Source organism: Cyphellophora attinorum, assembly GCF_001299255.1.
Source record: "Cyphellophora attinorum strain CBS 131958 chromosome Unknown Contig8, whole genome shotgun sequence".
NCBI lineage: Eukaryota > Fungi > Ascomycota > Eurotiomycetes > Chaetothyriales > Cyphellophoraceae > Cyphellophora > Cyphellophora attinorum.
Window position 1 is genome coordinate 723,128 of NW_017253236.1, and position 18,983 is coordinate 742,110.

An 18,983-nucleotide genomic window follows, 5' to 3' on the forward strand; every position below is an offset into this window, starting at 1 on the left:
GCACATCCATCACTGGCTGACGCCAAAGCCGAGGGCCAACCAGATTTCTCCGGCCGAATGTCGCACCATACAGTACCACCATACCCCTCTACCCTCACCTCGTGTCACGTTGCTTTTCGGGCGGCTGCCAACGGCTTGATGGCCTGATGGGTGTGCCTGCTTATGCAGGGCCCCTCGAAGTTTAGTGGGTGGGATTGGGGTTTCGTCGGCTGCCGGTGCAACGTGATGCACGGGCAGTTTGCGAATCTTTCGGTTTGCTGCTAGATGGGCTTTGTTCGCTTGTTCTGTAGAGCTTGCTGTACTTCAGACGCAGATAGCAAGCTACAAGAACCGTCTGTTGACCTATACAACACCGCGATAAGCTCATCTTCTTTCAGCTACTTCAGCATCGTCGACCGGACACCGCCGCGCAACCCACCATGGATTTCATCACCAACAATAGCTTCGACCTCAAGCGACGCTTCTCACGGCGCTCGAAATCCTCCAAAGCCTCAGCACCCACATCATCACCCGCCATCATCCGCCCAACAATCGACACTTCCTCTGGCATCATCGCCATCCGTTACGACTCACCCGAGGCCTCCGCAACTAACACGCCCGTCAGCGAAAAATCAGACAGCAGCTTCGACAGCTCAAGCATCAGCACCGCCGATAAGCCGACGCCGGTGCGGCCCAGCATACCAAAACGGAGCGCTAGTCGACGAAATACCACGAACTCAGTGCCGACCGTCTTATCGAATAGCAGGGCGAGACAGACGGCGACGCCGCCGCGCTCGATCGCAGAGACGCTGGCAGCATACGAAGACTCGGCGCCGCCGCCACCGATACCGCCAAAGTCGCCTTATCGGGCTTCGAGGCTGATGGTGCAGTTGCAGCAGGAGCTGGCTGAGTCACCGGACGAGGAGCATCTAGAGGCCGGGAGGGAAGAGTATCCGCCTCTAGAGCTGCAGCGGTCGTTCTACATTGAGGAGGAAGACGAGGATGAGGATGACATGGACGTTGCCGAGCGGCTGAGTGTGAGGACTGTGTAGCATGAGAGGTGCACGAGAAACGAACAATGACGAGCAAACGAGAACACGAAATGTATAAGACAAACTGGAGGATTGACACGGTCGCTACACGAGAAATACTCTGGGCGTCCTACATAGATTTGAAGAGGGGATCTGTTCTCACGGAATCTTTGGAAGGTTCCATGGATCAGAAAAACATTCAATCAAAGAAGGACATGTGTGCAATGACGCGAACTGACCGAGACGTGAAGTCCCTATCGAGTCACCTTGTGTCTACCATTTCGAATTGCCCCAGCCATTTTTGATTTCTAGAGATATGCCCAAACTCATCTCATACAAGAGTCCAGTCTTATTCTTCGACACATGGACTGTCTTACACTGACATTCCTTCCCCTGGATCTCGATTCGGGTACAAAAGCACGACCACATATATCTTCCCTCCCCAGCAAACCGTTTCACAGCCCCTTAAACCGAGCCCAACCAGCACTCTTGTAAGCCGCGGCCTTCTTTGGTGTCAGCTCCTCCACATTGATGTTGATCTGCTCCGCAGCCTTTCCGTCCCACGAGTACACTCCTCCTCTGCCTTCCTCAGCGACCTTTCCACTAACATCACGGCGTCGAGCCATGCCCCTACCGAATTCGGGATCGAGACCAGCATAGCCGCTGTGGAGGTCGAGAGCGGTCGAGTTGGAAGTCTGTCTTGGGCTGTCGTACTTCTTGACTGGCACAGGCTTGCGTGCCGGTGATTGCTGAATTGGTGGAGGGGTGGGCGAGTAGTGGTCGGTGTTACTCGGCCGATGCAGCGACGCTCGAGAGCCATAGGGACTCTGCTGCTGGTACATGTACTGCGGTGGAAGTGTGGGGACTTCTTCTTCGTCATCGTCGCTGCCATATACCTCGAAGTTGGCACTGTAGTCGCTGGCAGACTGGGCTGACTTGGTGGTGTGCGATCTGTCTACGCCGAGTCTGTCGTGATCGTGCTCGTGGTCGTGGTCGTTGAAGACATCAGCTGACTGTGGCGCTGGTGGCGCTGTCTGGCCTTTCTCGACGCCAATGCTGCCAATGCTTGCCCGCAAATCGCCATAGAATCTGCCTTTGGTGCCACTGCCGATAAACGACGAAGCTCGGCTGTTGCCATCGGTGGATGTGAGAGCTGGCCTGGCTGGACTGGATTGCGGGTCGCGATTGTAGTAAGGTGTGTCAATCTTGCTGCCGTAGTAGTTCTCGTCGTTCATGTCAAAGCCTGTTCTGATAGGTGTGGGTGGTTCATGGCAGGGTTCTCTGCTGCGTTTGTTCGGTGACGGCTGAGGAGGCGCCATCATAGTAGCGTCGTGAGCACTGTCAGCGATAACGTCTCTCCTCACGACCGTTGTCGAGTGATCAAGGTCGACGGAAGGACGATTGCTCCAGGTATGTGTGATGGGACCATGTCCATTTGAGGAGATGGCTGACACCGGAGAGATGGGCCGAACCTCATGATTCAGCTGCTGCTCGGCAGCCTCGCTCAACTCGGTAGGCTGACCTTCGTAGTCCATGTACGACAGCCAGGATGATGCTTTTTCTGGTGCACGTTCAGGTGAGTGCTGAGGTGAAGATTGTACAGCAGCAGCACGACCCGGACGGTAATCGAGTCCTGCTCCTACTGGCCGAGAGTTGGGGGCTGGGCTCTGTGTTGCATTGGGTCGTAGAGGGGAGCCTGGAAGTGAGTTGACAGAGACGCGATATGGATCTTTCGTGACCTCTTCGAAGCCTTTGCGCATCTCTGCCCGAGAATTGCGCGCGCTTTCGTTTCCATAGAGCGTGACGCTATCGGCGGAGTCGGTACGGGTATGGATGAATGGCACTCTGCGCCCACTCATGTCTGACTGTCTCTTTGCAGCAAGCGTCGATGCACTCATGTGCTTCTCTGTGATGTTCATGGACGACTTGTTACGCTTGTGACCGAATCGGCTGGTAAGATTCTCCTCGAGAGGGTTCATATCAGGCGGTAGCTTTGTGATCTTGCGGAATATCTGTGCCAACCATATGGTCAAAGCCAACGATATTGCGAGGATTCCGCCTAGCGTCGAGCTGAGAATGAAGAAGGCGAAGATGATCTTGTAGCTGATGTCGTTGTCATTGAAAAGTGTTCCCCACTCATATGCATTTTGGGCATAGTCGAGATAAGACATGTATGCCGAGAAGCCACAGAACGGTAGCAGACCCAAGTCGATCAAGCCCGAGAAGATCATGTAGCTTGCTGTCGATCCTGGCGTGCGTGCGGTGACCGATCGACTGAGATGGTAGACTGCGTAGAAACAGTGAGCCACAGCCAGGGCTGGTGCTACTCTTATGATCCATGCCACTGCTGTACTGGTCTTATTGATGGCGATGACGCAGAACAGCATGCCCAGCGCTGCCAATAGAGCCGCCCATCGCAGTATCAGCAGGCATGTTCTCACTCTTACAACCTTCGACTTGGTGTTGGGCGGCATCGGCTGTGCTGTGAGGTTCCCATATGGTACGTGTAGGTAGGAGTCCGGGTGCTGGTTGAAGTCGACTAACGGACCATTGGACTTAGGTCTCTGAGGCTTCTGCGCCCATGACGCTTGAGTAGCAGCTCTTGGGTTGAATCCCTGCTGCGTAGGAGCCCCGAAGGTCCAGCTTTGAGGGCGGTCGTAGAGAAAAGGAGCGTTGGAGCCGCCCATGGCTGGCTTGTTGGAACGACTGTGTCAGGCTTGAAGCTCGTGCTCAGGAATGATGTAGACGAGCGCAGCTTGTCAGATTGACTGGAATGCTGAGCACATGTCGCTCGCTTAACTCCTTTGGCGAGAGGAAGTCGTGCAAGCATCATTGTTGACCCTCGAGGCTTTTTGCGGGTTGCTAGGGGCAACGATCGGGAGTGATCTGGCATCCCCACGATTCATCAAACCTTCGAATCGCCTGCATTACCCATACAGTCACACTTTGCCATCACTGGCACTCACCTCATGTCTGCAACTTGACGCCGTGAATTGCGTCATGATGAGTGCGAAAGCTGCTATGAAAGCCACTGAACATCGACTGCTCCCGCCTAACGAAGCCGCGTCCAAGGTGTGACGCTTTCTCCAATTCGCCCTCCACGTTCCCGAGGCTCCATTGTGTCTTCGAACCCGGATGCTGCGTTCCTGACGCTGGATTGAAGAGACGTTTCGATGATGCCTGGCTTCTGGGATGCAAAGGTCGGTGTGTTCGCCGCGAAGGTCCATTGTAGGTTCAGATCTTGTCGCCCGAAGTTCCCACTCTAGAGCTTGGGGATCCCGGTTTGCTCGACTAGGGCACGTGTATCCCAGAATGCGACACTGATGGCATAAGCTACTCTGGTCGGATCGTCTGGGACAGCGTCTGAAGATTACTTGACTCGATTGAGATTGATTACTACCTAACCTGAATCTTTCGACTGATCGAAAAATCCTTCTGTACCCAACGCCACGCATTTATCGACGTTTATCATGGGTTACCATTACTCATTATGCACTTCATAAGCATACATAGCTCGTGTCATACCACATACTCCCTCCGGCCATCAGTATGTCGTCAGAAAGGCCAAGCACTCATAAGTCTCCTCGAGACATAGTTCTCAAACGACAGAACGACGATCGATCAAGCTCTCCGGGATCGACAAGGGCCGACCGAAGCTCTGATTCAGCGCAAGCGCATGCGAAGAAGACCTTGTGTGGAAGTCATCATCCAGCAGAGCGAAAGTTGCACCCTCGCCGTCTTGGCCCGGGTTGACGCGCTCATAGCTCATGAGCTTCAGCAACTTGTAGAAGCCAGTGGCGAAGATCGCTCCGAGGATTGGACCGACCCAGTAGATCCAGTGTGACTCAGGGTAGTCGCTGTTTGCTACACAGGGGCCGAAGCTGCGGGCGGGATTGAGTGAGCCACCAGTGTAATAGACGCCGGCCAGCTCTGCTGTGAACAGGGAGAGCCCGATCCCGAGAGGAGCAAGGAACGTCGCACGATGTTTCTCAACAGCCAGCATATAGATCGTGAAGACGAGTTGCGCCGTGAGCATCATCTCGATGAACATACCCTGGACTGGAGTCGTGGGCAGACTGAGTGTGGTAGTCACTGCCAGCGGACCGGGAAAGAGGTACTTGACGACGAGGCTTGCAACAATGCCGCCAATGATCTGCGCGGGAATGACCACGATACCACGAATTATGGGCACTGCTCCGCCGAGACACAAGCCGATGGTAACGGCAGGATTAAACACCCCACCGGAGATGCGGAAGAAGATCCATACGGTAGCTGTGAGAGAGACTCCGAAGCAAGTGCTAATGTACAGCAGGACTAGCGGATCAGGACCTTGAGGGATGTCGGTATTTTCGTCGCCTGTGATACTTCGGGGTGCATTGGCCGTTTGTGTGCCTGCAAATGCGAAGAAAAGGAATAGGAACGTCCCCATGAATTCTGCCATCGCGGCCACAAAGTGATTCTGGACCTTTGCGGGGATGCGGCTAAGCAAGCCCATCGAAGATCCCCTCTTCTGGGCCTCTAAATCTCGAGAAGCGATTGTGGTGGCGCCCATCTTGTCGATTACCCCGGAAACGATTCTTTAGTGCTGTGATAGTTGTTGATCGTGGCGAGCCCAACGGTCAGATCGTCGCGAGCTATATGTATCCGGGCTGGAGGATTCATGGCCCTCGATCGAGCTCACTGTGTCATCCAGCCTGCCACATCATCGCCACCTCGATTGTGGTCGGTTTTTGCGATATGCATCGCATTTTGGTAGCGGAAACATAAGCGAGATCTTATCGACGAGGTCGGAAGTCGGGTTCCAGGTACTCGGATGTATCAAAAGTCATCTGGGAGCGTGTGCTGGCAGAGAAGAGCCAGTGGCAGACAAAGGACCGGCATGTTAAAGCAAAAATTGTCTTGGAACTGGGCAGGACTTGGCCGAAGAATCTTCTGTCAGCAGGGATGGCCCTAGGGCAAGGCTGTACGCTGTAAGCTGGGACTTGGGGGCCGGAAAAAGGAAGTCCAGAGAAAACAGCAATGAGGCTGCCACAAGTGCTTCCTTCGGGGCGGGATGGCATCATCTCTTGATATAATTAAGATCAGTGCGGTGAACAGCGTGAGTGAGATGCAACAACTGCGCGTGTCTCAGCGACCAGGCGTGTCGACGCCGTCCTTCTCTGAAAGAACCCTGACGTTTCATACCGACCCCATCAAATCTGCCAGGAAAGCCATCGCTGGCTCCCACGCGACGGTGAGGACCGTCATCGTCCTGCGGTCCAGCTTACCAGCGCTCGTGGGAGGTGATGCACAAGCTCGTCATCATCTTGATTCCAGAACACTGGTCGACTTGTCAGCATATCCTTGCGATGCGTGCAGAGAACATGCATGCATGCCAGCCTCAGCCATCATTAGTCAAGCTACGTGTACACACGATAGCAATGTGCAGACCATGAAATAGTGTGCACCATTCAGTTGCTGGGTTTTCATGGGTTGCGTGAAGAAGATGCGTAGTTTCTGTTCAAAGGTCGAAGCTAAGTTCCGAGAAAGTTCTGGTATGAATTCCTGGGTGTGGTTTCGGGCCTTGGCCTATCATCCGGCGACACAAGGAGCGACCGTACCTGAAGTATCGCTCCTCAAGCTGTCCAAATCTACCTGAAATAGATTCATGAGGATGAAGCTGGAGCTGGAAACCTGATCAGTGTTTCATCTGCAGCAAATACCGCGAAATTCGTCCACACCGCAGCTAAGTCATTCGAACCGTTGCACCAACGCCCCTCGCTGGCATCGCTAGCCAGCCGACGCGATCAATTGCAAATTCTCGACAAGCTTCGCACATGCACCAACGAGTCTGCTAGACCTTCAGCTATTACACAAGTGAGGGCATACGACTCAAGTCAGCTCAGCTGTAATCGTTATATCTCCAAAATGGCTATACGAATCGGACTACTAGATAGGCGGCAGCCGCTTGGAGATCTCCCATCGCATAGCTTACCTAATTTCACCAAGCATCTTTCGAAGATGATCTCATCGCCTAGGTATGCTCCGCCATTTGTGCAGTGGGACAGCTCCTGAGGACTTTGTAGCTTCAACGTGGCGCAGGCACGTTACGCATTTCTGCGCATCTTATAACGCCGCTCCTTGTCTCCGAAGGCATTTCCAATTCTGACGAATTAGCACGTTCCTCCCCAAGAGCTGTATAGATCTACGCAATGACAGTTCAAAAGTACGGAGCCGTAAACAGTAGATCGATTCGCTTAGAAATTAGCGCTTGATGTCTTCTTACAGTTCGAACGCGACCAGCTCGACTTGGTAAGCTACCTTCCACCAGACGAGTGCGGATCTATGCTTCTCCGCGGTGATGGACATGCCCCTTGAGCCCCTTGAGCTGTTTGGAAATGCAGACCTCCAGCGACCAGCTATGATTTAGGCCGTCACCAGTCCGTCTTGGAACCTTGGCGCAGCCTATCAATTTGTGCCCGTACCAATCATTTGACGCAGCTGCCGCGGCACTATTGCAGGGGATGAGCACGATGCGCAACGCGCTGAGGCTGAACAAGCTGAAGCTTGATAGTACTTAATGGCACCCCCGTCGTCTGAGAGCTGGTGAAGGACACCGACAATAGCAATCATGGTCTTCTACGGCGGCTTCTCGAAAGGATGTATAACCTGCCTGAAGAGGAGGGTCAAAGTAAGTGCCGCAAATCCGAAGGCTCCAGAACTGACATCCCCAGTGTGATGAAGCTAAGCCAACCTGTAATCGGTGCGCCAAATCGAAGAGGGAGTGCCTCGGATATCGCGATGAACAAGCACTGGCTTTTCGGGACGAAGGTAGAGCAGCAGCAGGTAGTGTTCCGAGATGGCGCAACAAAGTCCGACATCAGAACAGTGATCAGACTCGCTACATTCGGCGATTCACTGATGCGGTCCTGGATACGTCAATCCATTCGGACGCTGCGCTTTGTGGCATCCCTACGGTCGCTATCGTCTACGCTCTCCGAGCCGAGCCAGGTTCTTCTCTGTCGCATGCCAAGGAAGCTCTCAACACGGCCATGATGGCCGCACGTGATCCAAAGAACAAGGACTTGAGAGAGTCTTCCCATCTGCGCTATGGCAAGGCTATTACATCCCTGGCTAGTGATACGAAGGCCAATTATGAGTCGCATGACATCTTGATCTGCATCCTTCTACTGGTCCTTGCTGGTGCTACAATGGAAACTGGACCAAAGCTCGCCTGGTGGGCTATGCATAGTTGGGCGTCGGAGGCTATTGCTCGCTCGATGGGTCGGGAGATGGGAAAGGATAAGCAGTCGATACAAATCTTGCTCTGTATACGATCGCAGATGGTGCGGATGTAATCGTTACATTAGTGCTTGAGCTAACGGTGGTAGCTGCTACGACATTCGACTCGACCGGAGCGCTTCGTCGACATCGTCAATGATGAAAATCCCAACTTGCTGTCCTGGTCGGACATACCCGAGGAGTTCCACAACAATCCAGCCTTCACGCTGCAGAGATTGTTGACCCCAGTGCCAGGCATACGTTGGGATTTCGAACACTTTATGGACGAGCCTTACGCCGATACAGACATGCTACAAGGGTTTGATCTCATCGCACGATGTCGGAGAGTGGACCAGGCGCTGTCTCACTGGCATGAGTTTCTCCCACCAGATTGGCAACCGATATACGTCGATCATAAACCGACAGCGATCCCAGAGGATGATGACCTGAGGACCATCATGGCGTGGGCGGCTGGTGAGAGGATATGTATCTATCGCGATCAATGGGTGCTCTTCCACCAGTCTACCTTGATGATCTACAGATACTTCCTTCAGGCTTTCATCTTGAGCGTGGGAGCACGAATGCTGGGCTGTACAGTACATGATATTGCGAACGATGAGATCGATAAGAGAGAGCCGCTGTACTCGATGCTAGTACAGGCAAAGGAGGCGATCCTGGGGCTGCTAGATCGATCATGTCGGTCTGTGTATCATGTAAGTCGTCCGCCCCGGTCGCAGACTCGCCTGACGCTGGCAGCACCTTGGCTTGTCGCCAATCCAAATCGGCACGAGTACAATCAAGTCACCCATGGATTTGAAGCCTCCAGTCTTTGCGCCAATCATCCTGATGAAGCTGTTGTGGCAATCCAATTCAGTCATCATTGGTGATGATAGACATCGAAAGATGGTAAAAGCATCGTTGAGGTTTCTTGGCGAGCACTTCGGGACGAAGTTCTGCTGTCACTTGGGCAGTAACGATGAATGGTGCGAGACGCCGCTGTTCTCGATCGATCCTGCAAACTATGCCATTCGCCGGAAGGCAGCCGAGGTTCCGGGTTTGTCAGAGACCTTTGCGAAGGTCGACGTGGCGTCCTGACAGTTTTCTGAGTACAATACTCACAGGACCTCTCCTTGAAGGCGAGTGCAGCATCTCAGCGAAGACTATACGACCGCAGCTGGAGCACCAACGCCTTCTGAAGGTGTCAACCGAGGCATCGGTCATTGTGCCTGTGCGCTTGGTGGAGGAGACCGAAAAGTCTATCGAAAACTGTTTTCCCGGCGCAAGCTTAAATTCCAGGAACGGCTATGTTCTCGTGTTGACTGACGCTAGCCAAGCGATTTTGTGCCTGCTCAATTGTGGCAACGCTGTTCTGCTCCCACTACTCGGGAAACCCAAGCTCAAGCCGCCATTCTCATTACGAAGCAGTATGCTTCAGCATCTGCAGCGGTGTGCTCAGACCGCACGGAGTCCGATCTTCAAGAGAAGTCATGGATCAGACGATGTCTTGGCTGGGTGTTGGTCGAGTGTCGCTCGGTTTGACTGTAGCAGAAATTCTACAGGTGCTGGTGAGGCTATATAATGCATGAGAACCGCCGTGCTGGAGTGCTTCAGAGCAAGCAAGAAGGTATACCGGCAAAATGTATACGAAAGCATTCCTAGCGCTTATCGCAACGGCTTCAGCAGTGCCGTCACCCAGACAAACTACCTCGCAATCTCTCAACGTCACAGAGTCGACTTGGGACGGCGAGTGCTTCTACCCAAAGCCCGTCGATGATTTCTCACTGGATTTTTACCTCGGTCGATGGTACCAAGTCGCCGGTTCGTCATTTGGCGAGACTGCTGGCTGCACATGCATCTACGCAGAGTACAGTCTCAACGAGAACGGCACGGTCAATGTGTTGAACGGATGTCAGGCTGGGGAGCAGGATGTCACGATTCGAGCATCGCCAGTGCAGCAGATTCAGCCTATGGAGAAGCCGGCGTGTTCAGAGTCCAATTCCCTCCTGCGCCTCCACCAACCGAATGTACTGGACCGAATTATATTATCCAGGCGTACGAGCCGCGATGGGCAATTGTGCAGGCATCAAACTTCTCAACGCTGTTCCTGCTGTCTAGAGTCCAGAACCCTCCAGAGGAGCAGGTTGACGAATGGCTGGATGTGGCAGGTAGACTGGGCACGAACTTGACCAGTGTTGCCAAAATCAGTCAGGACGACTGTCTATTCACTTGAGGCGGACTGGAGACTTGATAGCACCGGCAAGCTTGCAGACCAAGCGATGACCATGGCGCCGAGGCAAAGTATCTTTGTGCCGGGCGGTTTGGGACCGTAACGAAGGCTGGTCTTGACCTAGTATAGGTTCCCGGATGATTGCTCTGCGGCGTCATGTGCAGCATGCGGCAGAAGCGTTGAAGACGAAGACCATCTGTACAAATCTCCCTAGACATCCGTTAGGCGCAGTGAAAAGTTTGGTGGACTTCCAGATATGGTAACTCAGCCGCCCAACAACTTCAACTTCAAATCCCTTAGTCAACCTCCTGCATGAAAATACCATACACTTGTTAACATTCGGGGCGGTTTTCTCTTCCAACACTTCTCCAGGCTTGTGCGCTTGCTGACGCTCTAGGACAGCTCATCACAGACCATCCGAGTGCCGCGACATTGCTGTGAAGGGTTTTGCACGACGGACGCTCTGTTATGACAGGCTCCTACAGTGTTGCCGTCGTCGGCTACGGATTGAGTGCCAAAATCTTTCACATACCATTCATTCAGGCCGTTGATGCCTTCCGGCTCCACGGTATCGTTCAGCGTACGCCCAAGCCGGGAAACGATGCTTCGAAAGACTTTCCATCTGCAAGAATCTACCTGCATTCGAAGACGCAACTGCTGATGCCGAGGTCGACGTCATTGTCATCTCGAGTATTCCAGAGACCCACTTTGCCTTCGCCAAAGCAGCTCTGGAAGCCGGCAAGCACGTGATCGTTGAGAAGCCATTCGTCCCGACCTCCGCCGAAGCTTCGCAGCTGGTGGAGGTCGTGAAGCGGACAGGAAAGCAATTGAGTGTCTTCCAGAACCGGCGATGGGATTCGGATTATTGCACGGTCGCGAAAGTGATGAAGGAGGGCCTGCTAGGCGATATAGCCGAGTTTGAGACGCACTTCGACCGCCATCGACCCGATCCTCCGGCAGATTCGTGGAAGCTTGAGGACAAGCCAGGTAACGGTGCGCTGTATGATTTGGGAAGTCACCTGATCGATCAGATCTACCACTCCTTCGGGCTGCCGGAGAAAGTCACTGGATTTGTGGGCAACCAGAGGAGAGGGGTGAAGGGTGGTGCACCGGATTCATGTACGGTGCTGTTGCACTATCCTGGCATGCTGGCTACTGCGAAAGCAGGTGTGGTAAGCTGCGAGACGAAGCAGCTGAGGTTTTGGGTGAAGGGAACGAAAGGGAGCTTCAAGAAGTTCCATCTCGACGTACAAGAAGGTCAACTACGGGACGGGATGAGACCTGCGGACAAGGGCTATGGGCTGGACCCGGAGGAACACTATGGTAGGTCTCTTGTTGGCGGACAGATGGCCAATATTGACCTTTGCAGGCACATTGACGACGCTTATCGATGGCAAGCCCCAGCGCGAAGTCTATCCTACAGTCGAAGCTCCTACATACGTGGCCTACTATCGGCAATTCGCAGAGGCTCTAGCCGGGAAAGCGCCTGTCCCGGTCAGTGCGGAAGAAGCGCGAGATGTGCTGCGGATCATCGAGGCGGCGATCCAGAGCTCGCACGAAGAGCGAAGTGTGCGGATCTGAAGCAGTGCACGATGCTTGACTGGCCTCGGTCCACAGAGTGAGCAGCGGACCGTGGAGACTGATGTTATCAAATGCAGAAGTCAAGCCGAAGCTAATCCTGTAGACGCCAAGATCGAACCCATGAGAACCAGAATGAAGTGGGCCGACACAGCTTCCGCGAACAGCAAGCGGATTCAGACATATCGGTGAGGACAATAGGGCAGTGAGATCAATGGCTGTGACATGCGGTCCCATGATCAGGAGTTCGAGACACAGTGGCACCGAAAATTGCGCGCGAGACTATCGAAGCCCTCCGCGGGGGCGTGTTGATGAGAACGACGCAAGATCCAGCTCCAAGAGTGTTGACAGCTTCTAGAGGTTCAGCATCCGCCAGGATCGGATGCCGGAGCTACCACACAGAATCTCTGTGGACATCACAAAAATTTCTCCGCCATGGCACCGTGAGAAGGTGCTCCTCGAATCTTGACTCGGGGACGCAGAAATTTCGACGATCAATGTGGGCCCGACCTTGGCAACCCCGCCTTCGCTTGGAGCTACCTACATTTTGACGACATCTCTCCGTCGACTGCGTAGCTACAGGTGTTCCAGTCCTGGCGCTCTCAACGACGATCCGCAAGAGACGTTGCCCTGGCAGTCGCGCTTGCCTCGAAACGTGACGGCCTGCGGCGCTAAATGCTGCCCGTGACCTGAGGGAACCGAACGATGTTGGTGAGTGCAGAGCGGATTGCGGAGATGTTGCTGATGTCTTTGCTTGGCATTTGCCTGAGTATTTGCCGGACTCAGTCGGCATGTTGCCGATGATGCGCTATATAGTCAATGGTTTCTTGAGAAAGCGAGGTCTTGCTGCCAACCGCCCAACATGAAGCGAATGAGTATTGTCGCGGCAGCGTTGCTGACATTGGCCCAGGCATCGAAGAGCTATCGTGATGCCTCCCTGTCTGTGTCAGAGCGGGTGGAGGACCTACTTGCTCAGATGACCGTGGAGGAGAAGGCTGGACAACTGTTCCATTCCATGCTGCCCCAGGCGCCGCTCAATGTGACCTCGGAAACGCGGAACAGCACTGAATTTATGCTCAAAGAGCAACTACTAACGCACTTCAATCTACTGGGCGGCATTAGCAATCCAGCCGAGACTGCAAATTTCATCAACAGCGTTCAAAAGGTTGCTCTCTCAACACGTCTCGGCATCCCAGTCACTATCTCGACAGACCCTCGCCATGCGTTCACCGAGAATATCGGCACTGGCTTCGCGGCAACAAGCTTTTCTCAGTGGCCCGAATCCCTTGGACTAGCCGCACTGAGAGACGCCAGCCTGGTCGAGAAGTTCGCAGACATCGCTCGTCAAGAGTATCTGGCTGTCGGTCTCCGTGTTGCTCTTCATCCGCAGATCGACCTGTCGACAGAGCCAGGTGGTCTCGTATCGCCAACACGATGGGTGAGGACGCTGCTTTGACTTCTGAACTTGTTGTTGCCTATCTGAAAGGTTTTCATGGCGAGAACTTCGGCCCAGACTCTGTGTCGACTGTCACGAAGCACTTTCCGGGTGCTGGACCAATGGAGAATGGCGAAGACTCACATTTCGTGTACGGCAAGAATCAAACGTATCCCGGCAACAATTTCGATCACCATTTGATTCCATTCAAGGCGGCGATTGCGGCCGGGGCGCGACAAATGATGCCGTACTACTCACGTCCTATCGGCACAAAATATGAAGAAGTCGGCTTCTCGTTCAACAAGGGGATTGTGACGGATCTACTGCAGCACGAATTGGGCTTCAAAGGAGTCGTTTGTTCTGACTGGGGCCTCATTACCGACACAGAGATTGCTGGCCAGGATATGCCGGCTCGAGCTTGGGGTGTCGAGTACCTCAGTGAGAAGGAACGTGCTCTGAGGATCCTTCAGAGCGGTGTCGATCAATTCGGGGGCGAGACAAGGCCTGAGCTGATTGTGGACCTTGTGAAAGACGGTGCAGTGTCTGAGGAGCGGCTTGATGTGTCAGTACGGAAGCTGCTACGGGAGAAGTTTGAGCTGGGTCTTTTCGACTCGCCCTTCGTAGATGTGACAAAAGCAAACGGTACTGTTGGGAAGCCAGAATTTGTTCAGGCTGGCAATGATGCACAGAGGAGGGCGTATACGCTGCTGACGAATACTATCCTTCCATTGAAGGTCGAGGGGAAGTGGTACCTTGAGGGCATCAACGCGACCTACCTCGAGAGTCGGGGACTAACGGTGGTGAAAACTCCGGAGGAGGCTGAATTCGCTATCTTGCGTTTGCAGACGCCCTACGTTCCACGTCCTGGCGGCTTCGAGAAGAACTACCATACAGGAACGCTTGAGTTCTCTGAGGAGGAGAAAGGCCGGCAGGCAAAGATCTATGCTACAGTGCCAACCATTGTGGATATTCGTCTCGAGAGACCTGCAGCGATACCAGAAATTGCCGAACATGCAGCAGCGTTGCTGGCCAACTTCGGAAGTGGCCCAGAGGCGCTTCTTGATGTTATCTTCAACGTGAACGGCTACGGTCCAGAGGGCAAGCTGCCTTTTGACCTTCCGAGGTCGAACGCTGCAGTGGAGGCCTCGCGTGAGGATGTACCGTTCGATACGAAGGATCCTGTCTTCAGGTTCGGCCATGGGTTGAGGTATGAATAGTGCGAGGAGCGATCTAGCGGCGAGCGAAGGATGTCGCGGACGACCAGTCTGCGGTAGTTCTTGCTATCGAGCTCGAATATCGCTGCTTGGGGGACTGCCGGCAAGTAACAGACGCCCTGGCGATGGATCCCTTCACTGTCATGCAAGCACACTTTTGTTTCATGAAAAATACTGTGTGTGCCGCTGAAGTCGAAGGCTCTCTTGCACGTGCTTGCCTGACTATATGCGACATCCATCCTCTGATCACTGCGCTTGGCCGCAGCTCAACGTCAAATCGTGCACGAGAACGTCGACCACAGTCGCTGTCATGGCTGCGAGATCCATGACTGGAATCCGGCAGAGTCCATGATGACACTAGGTCAGCCTTCTTGGTGCTCATCTCCTAGCAATGCATGGCCGACTGCTGTGGACGCAATGACGCTGCGAGCGCTACAGTGTACAGCAGCGTAATGGAGTCACCAGGCGCACTTATCATGGCGAGCAGATGTCAGGACGCCAACCAGAACAACCCTTCTTTGCACTGGTCCCCGGCTCCCAACACTCCCGTAGGATTTGCGCATCCAGGACGAGCATTAGAGACTGCTCCTCCCGCGCGATCTTTGCTCCGTTTCCTGCTTCCCCGGATTTCCAAGCAATAATCTTGTGGGGCAGACTTTTCATCAACGCACTGTTTCGGGACGCCCGACAAGGTAGCATTGAAGTACGCGCTATGGCAGGGAGACTTATGTGAAGGATGAGCGAGAGATTGGCGACGACAGTGCGCCGATGCAATCGTGAGGGCGTACCTTATCTCGCCAGGCACGGGTCTCGTGCTGAGCAGAGTCCACAGCGGCGATAGCCTATGCTAGAGACGGCTCGGAGCGATTCTCGGGTTGAGCACGGTGGGTCGCGGTACTGTTCTCGAACAGGTGCTACACCAGCAGACTAAGAGACCGAAGTACGGCCAAACTATCGACAACTGCAGCTTCCTCGAGCGAACATGTCCGGCGAAGCGACATAGCGGAAGCGGAGAGGTGTCCGATGAGTCCCGAGCAGTGATGGACCAGTAAGGGGACCAATCTGGTGCTGACGGATGGTCATAGTAGTGCAAAGCGATCACAGCCTTGACGCAGCGTGTCTGCTCGGTCGAAAGGGACCAGACCTTGACCGATGGGCGTGCTCCAGATGTCCAAAGTGGTGAGACATGCGATGGCCAGCCGTGATGCGGCCGATGTTGCGTCATCCGGCGTGTGAATTGTCCAGAGCTGTCAACTGGTCTGCTATCCCCATGTTAGTTCTACATATCGCGCTGCGAGGGTCAGCAACGGACAATTACAACGCTCTACGGTGGCAAGCCTCTTCGCGAAAAGGTAAACTCGTGCAAACAAGCGTTGCAACATCATGCACAACCTGTTCAAAAGTTGGCATTCGCCTTCCTCGCCGAAGACTTCTCTCTGATATTCGCTCCCGCTTCTACATGACATTCTCGATTCCCGCGTCATCGTCCTCTCGTCCGTGAAGGGTTGAACAGTAGAAATGGGGCTTGAATCGGGGACTGCGGTGATGATTCGGGAAGGCAATTGCAGTGAAGCGATCTATAAGCAATGCGGACGTCGACAGGTCAAGCAAGGGAAGCTGCTACCGAGAGCAGCATGTCTTGGATACCAATGGTCTGAAGCCCACGAGCGCATGGTCTCCGATTCAGCGAGTAGGTAGATAGTCCTAATTTTGGAGCTTGACTCTGCTTTTATATTCGAACGACTCTAAATGTCATCCGGCGTCGCTCCACTACATCTTTCGTTCGGCCCCAAGAAGCCACCACTCCGCCGCCGTTCACCCCAGCTCCGAGCTCCGCACTGTTCAACTCGCAGTAAAATGTTCGGCTGCCCGTGGCGCTGGTGGACGGGTTGCTGAACTCAGCAATTTTGTTGCTGCGATCAAATCCTAATTCTTGATGCGGTAAAGACGTCGACTGCAGCGATCCTGTCGTCAGGCTAGGCTAAACAGCGTCCCATATCGAGCTGGTCCTTGACGCCTGCCAATCAGCATTTTTGATCCACTAAGTTTCAAGGCCTTCGAAACAGTCTGCCTTAAGATGGCTAGGAAGGACTCTGTACCCGACGCAGAAGTGCAGAGTCTGTCCTCGAGATCGCTCTATACCACCGCGGGTTCGTCTCGAGACATTCGTCGTCTCTCGCTCTGTCCGTGCTTGCCCTTGTCCGAGACCTCTACCGAAGGCAACAGATCCAACAAGTGGAATGGGCACATTAGTACGAGATGACAACCTTCGTTGATTTGTCTGCAAAGCTGGGCGAGCCGTCCAACATTCTCCGTTGGTATGAGGTCACAGCCGCTTGTATAAAGCTTGCACGCGGAGCTCGCCACAATTTTGTCGCTGCACTGTCTCGGGGGAAGCAAAGTTGCCACTTTAGCCTCGATACAAGATTGACTTCAAGCCTGCGGAAACCACTGAGGCCATGCAGACGCTAATCACAGTGCGTCTGTCGTCGTGCTGAGCCTCGCAACATGCCACGTACTACGCGGTGCGATGTGAGAGAGTCTGCGTTATTTTGTGGCTGACTTCAGTCTGATCGTCAGACACCACCATACAGAGTCGACTCCTCTGTGTAACATCAGCTCGGGAGTAGTTAGGTGTCTGAGATCCTGCTCATGCTGGTCCGTAACCTCACGCCGCTATCTCCCAGAGTCGCAAAGCGAGCAGATCCAAGTTTTCGGCCAGACGTTTGGGTCGAACAGCAAATCAAGGTACTGATGAAGTGAGTCGCTGTCAATCGAAGCGACAGCGGCCGTGTCGCCAGGGAACGGTCATGGCGACGCAGTGTCTGGAGCTGTTGTGACACTAACACGCGATCAGGCTGTAAGTCCAGCCGCTCAGCAGAGCATAGGCCTCTCGAGACCTATCCGCGGCCATAGCATCGGGCGTGTTCCTTCGAAGATGTGCCGAGGACTTGTGTAGCCCAGCCCACTGCATTTTGGCGCAGCTGATACAATGTAGCGTGAGGTGCTTGGCTTCAGCGATGGGGCGCGCAGCTGGCAGTGAGGACCGCCGCGTAACGCTCACGGTCGCTAGACGTGTTGTGACAGGCGGTGTATTCCAAGTGCATCAATCGATGTGGTCACCATGAAGGACCGAATATTCAAGTCGGAGCAGCTATTGCGCTGTACGCATAAGTGCCGATCGGCTGCAGGATTGCTCGTCGAGCATCGGTGCATCCTGTTTTGACGATGGGTATTGCGAAGCTATGAAACTAATGACGCTGTATGTATCCTAGGTTTGGACGTACTGCTTGCTAGTCAGGAACAAGAAGCATTAGCTTTGGGCCCTAAACCTGAGCTGTCCTCAACTTTAGTCCTGAGCTGGGGGATCCCCACTGCTGGAGACTTTTCTAGCGTGGTATGCAGAGAGTCTCTAGGCGTTTTTCGCACATCTGGCATCTGCTGAAAATCCCAATTTTTTCGAATTGCCAAAGCTCGCTGCGACGCGTGTAGGGCCCGAAAAGTTGCGCTGCACGCTGCAAGACATTTTATTTTGGCAGTGGTTCCGATTTGATGAAACGATCTGGCGACTCCCTGAATGGCTTGATCCTACACTCGCAGCTCAAATATCCGGTGGGTGCACTGCCGTAATCCGACAAGACCTTCCGTGACGTCCGAAACACAGCTTGGGGTCACTGACGGCTGCTTGAGACCAGCACAACGTCGCTGGAAGCGATCGAGCGACTCCAGAAAATGTCCGTAGCGTGGTGTTTGGTGCTGGAACTGCACAAAACCATCTCGAAATACGATAGTCGTTTCGCGCGGCGTGGAACGGCAAGGATCCAAACGACACGTAGTTGTGAGCCTGCCTTTGAGCCGACATAAACCTCAGTTGTGCGATGATCCAGACGAGAGCCGTCATTTTCGTCGTGTGCGCGAGTCGGCGGCTGATTGCGGCCGTGTTCGACTGCGAGGACACGGCGAAGGCTGATCGTGCTGGCAAACGCAGGAACAGATGCATGCGCCAGATTCCGCTCCGGCCTTCAATGAGTCCACTAGTTTTCTCTTGATTGTTGCCGACCTTCGATGAGTAGTTTTCGTATATCAACAAGGGGAGGTCTTCTTGCATGTATCAGAGCTTGATCAAGTAATCAGGACACTAGGTAGTAGTTCGATTGCGACCCCGACTGGCCGAGGCTGATCTACTAGACCGTCTCAACGGCGAGCTGTGTGGCTCACTGACTCTAGGAAGTGCGCCAAACCATGGGATGAAAGACGAC

General features: G+C 53.9%; 6 protein-coding genes across 6 annotated transcripts; 4 read left to right on the top strand and 2 right to left on the bottom strand.

The window, feature by feature from the left end:
• Positions 1 to 419: 419 nt before the first annotated feature.
• AB675_5581 (uncharacterized protein) lies at positions 420 to 1,031 on the top strand (the record flags this gene model as incomplete). Its single annotated transcript, XM_018145804.1, has 1 exon — positions 420 to 1,031. One exon carries the CDS (start codon positions 420 to 422, stop codon positions 1,029 to 1,031), a length of 612 nt encoding a protein of 203 aa, XP_018002045.1.
• A 434-nt stretch (positions 1,032 to 1,465) lies between these two features.
• On the bottom strand, positions 1,466 to 3,697 carry AB675_5582 (uncharacterized protein; the record flags this gene model as incomplete). The annotated part of the gene is made up of 1 exon (XM_018145805.1): positions 1,466 to 3,697. One exon carries the CDS (start codon positions 3,695 to 3,697, stop codon positions 1,466 to 1,468), a length of 2,232 nt encoding a protein of 743 aa, XP_018001772.1.
• A 911-nt stretch (positions 3,698 to 4,608) lies between these two features.
• Positions 4,609 to 5,562, bottom strand: AB675_5583 (Aquaporin-2; the record flags this gene model as incomplete). Its single annotated transcript, XM_018145806.1, has 1 exon — positions 4,609 to 5,562. The coding sequence occupies one exon, from the start codon at positions 5,560 to 5,562 to the stop codon at positions 4,609 to 4,611; it is 954 nt and encodes a 317-aa protein (XP_018002043.1).
• Positions 5,563 to 7,620: 2,058 nt separating this feature from the next.
• AB675_5584 (uncharacterized protein) lies at positions 7,621 to 9,365 on the top strand (the record flags this gene model as incomplete). The annotated part of the gene is made up of 4 exons (XM_018145807.1): positions 7,621 to 7,680; positions 7,724 to 8,335; positions 8,381 to 8,983; positions 9,027 to 9,365. 4 exons carry the CDS (start codon positions 7,621 to 7,623, stop codon positions 9,363 to 9,365), a joined length of 1,614 nt encoding a protein of 537 aa, XP_018002099.1.
• Positions 9,366 to 9,907: 542 nt separating this feature from the next.
• Positions 9,908 to 12,078, top strand: AB675_5585 (putative oxido; the record flags this gene model as incomplete). Its single annotated transcript, XM_018145808.1, has 3 exons — positions 9,908 to 10,294; positions 11,127 to 11,820; positions 11,867 to 12,078. 3 exons carry the CDS (start codon positions 9,908 to 9,910, stop codon positions 12,076 to 12,078), a joined length of 1,293 nt encoding a protein of 430 aa, XP_018001837.1.
• An 859-nt stretch (positions 12,079 to 12,937) lies between these two features.
• On the top strand, positions 12,938 to 14,727 carry AB675_5586 (putative beta-glucosidase C; the record flags this gene model as incomplete). Its single annotated transcript, XM_018145809.1, has 2 exons — positions 12,938 to 13,425; positions 13,482 to 14,727. 2 exons carry the CDS (start codon positions 12,938 to 12,940, stop codon positions 14,725 to 14,727), a joined length of 1,734 nt encoding a protein of 577 aa, XP_018001991.1.
• Between the last annotated feature and the right edge of the window lie 4,256 nt (positions 14,728 to 18,983).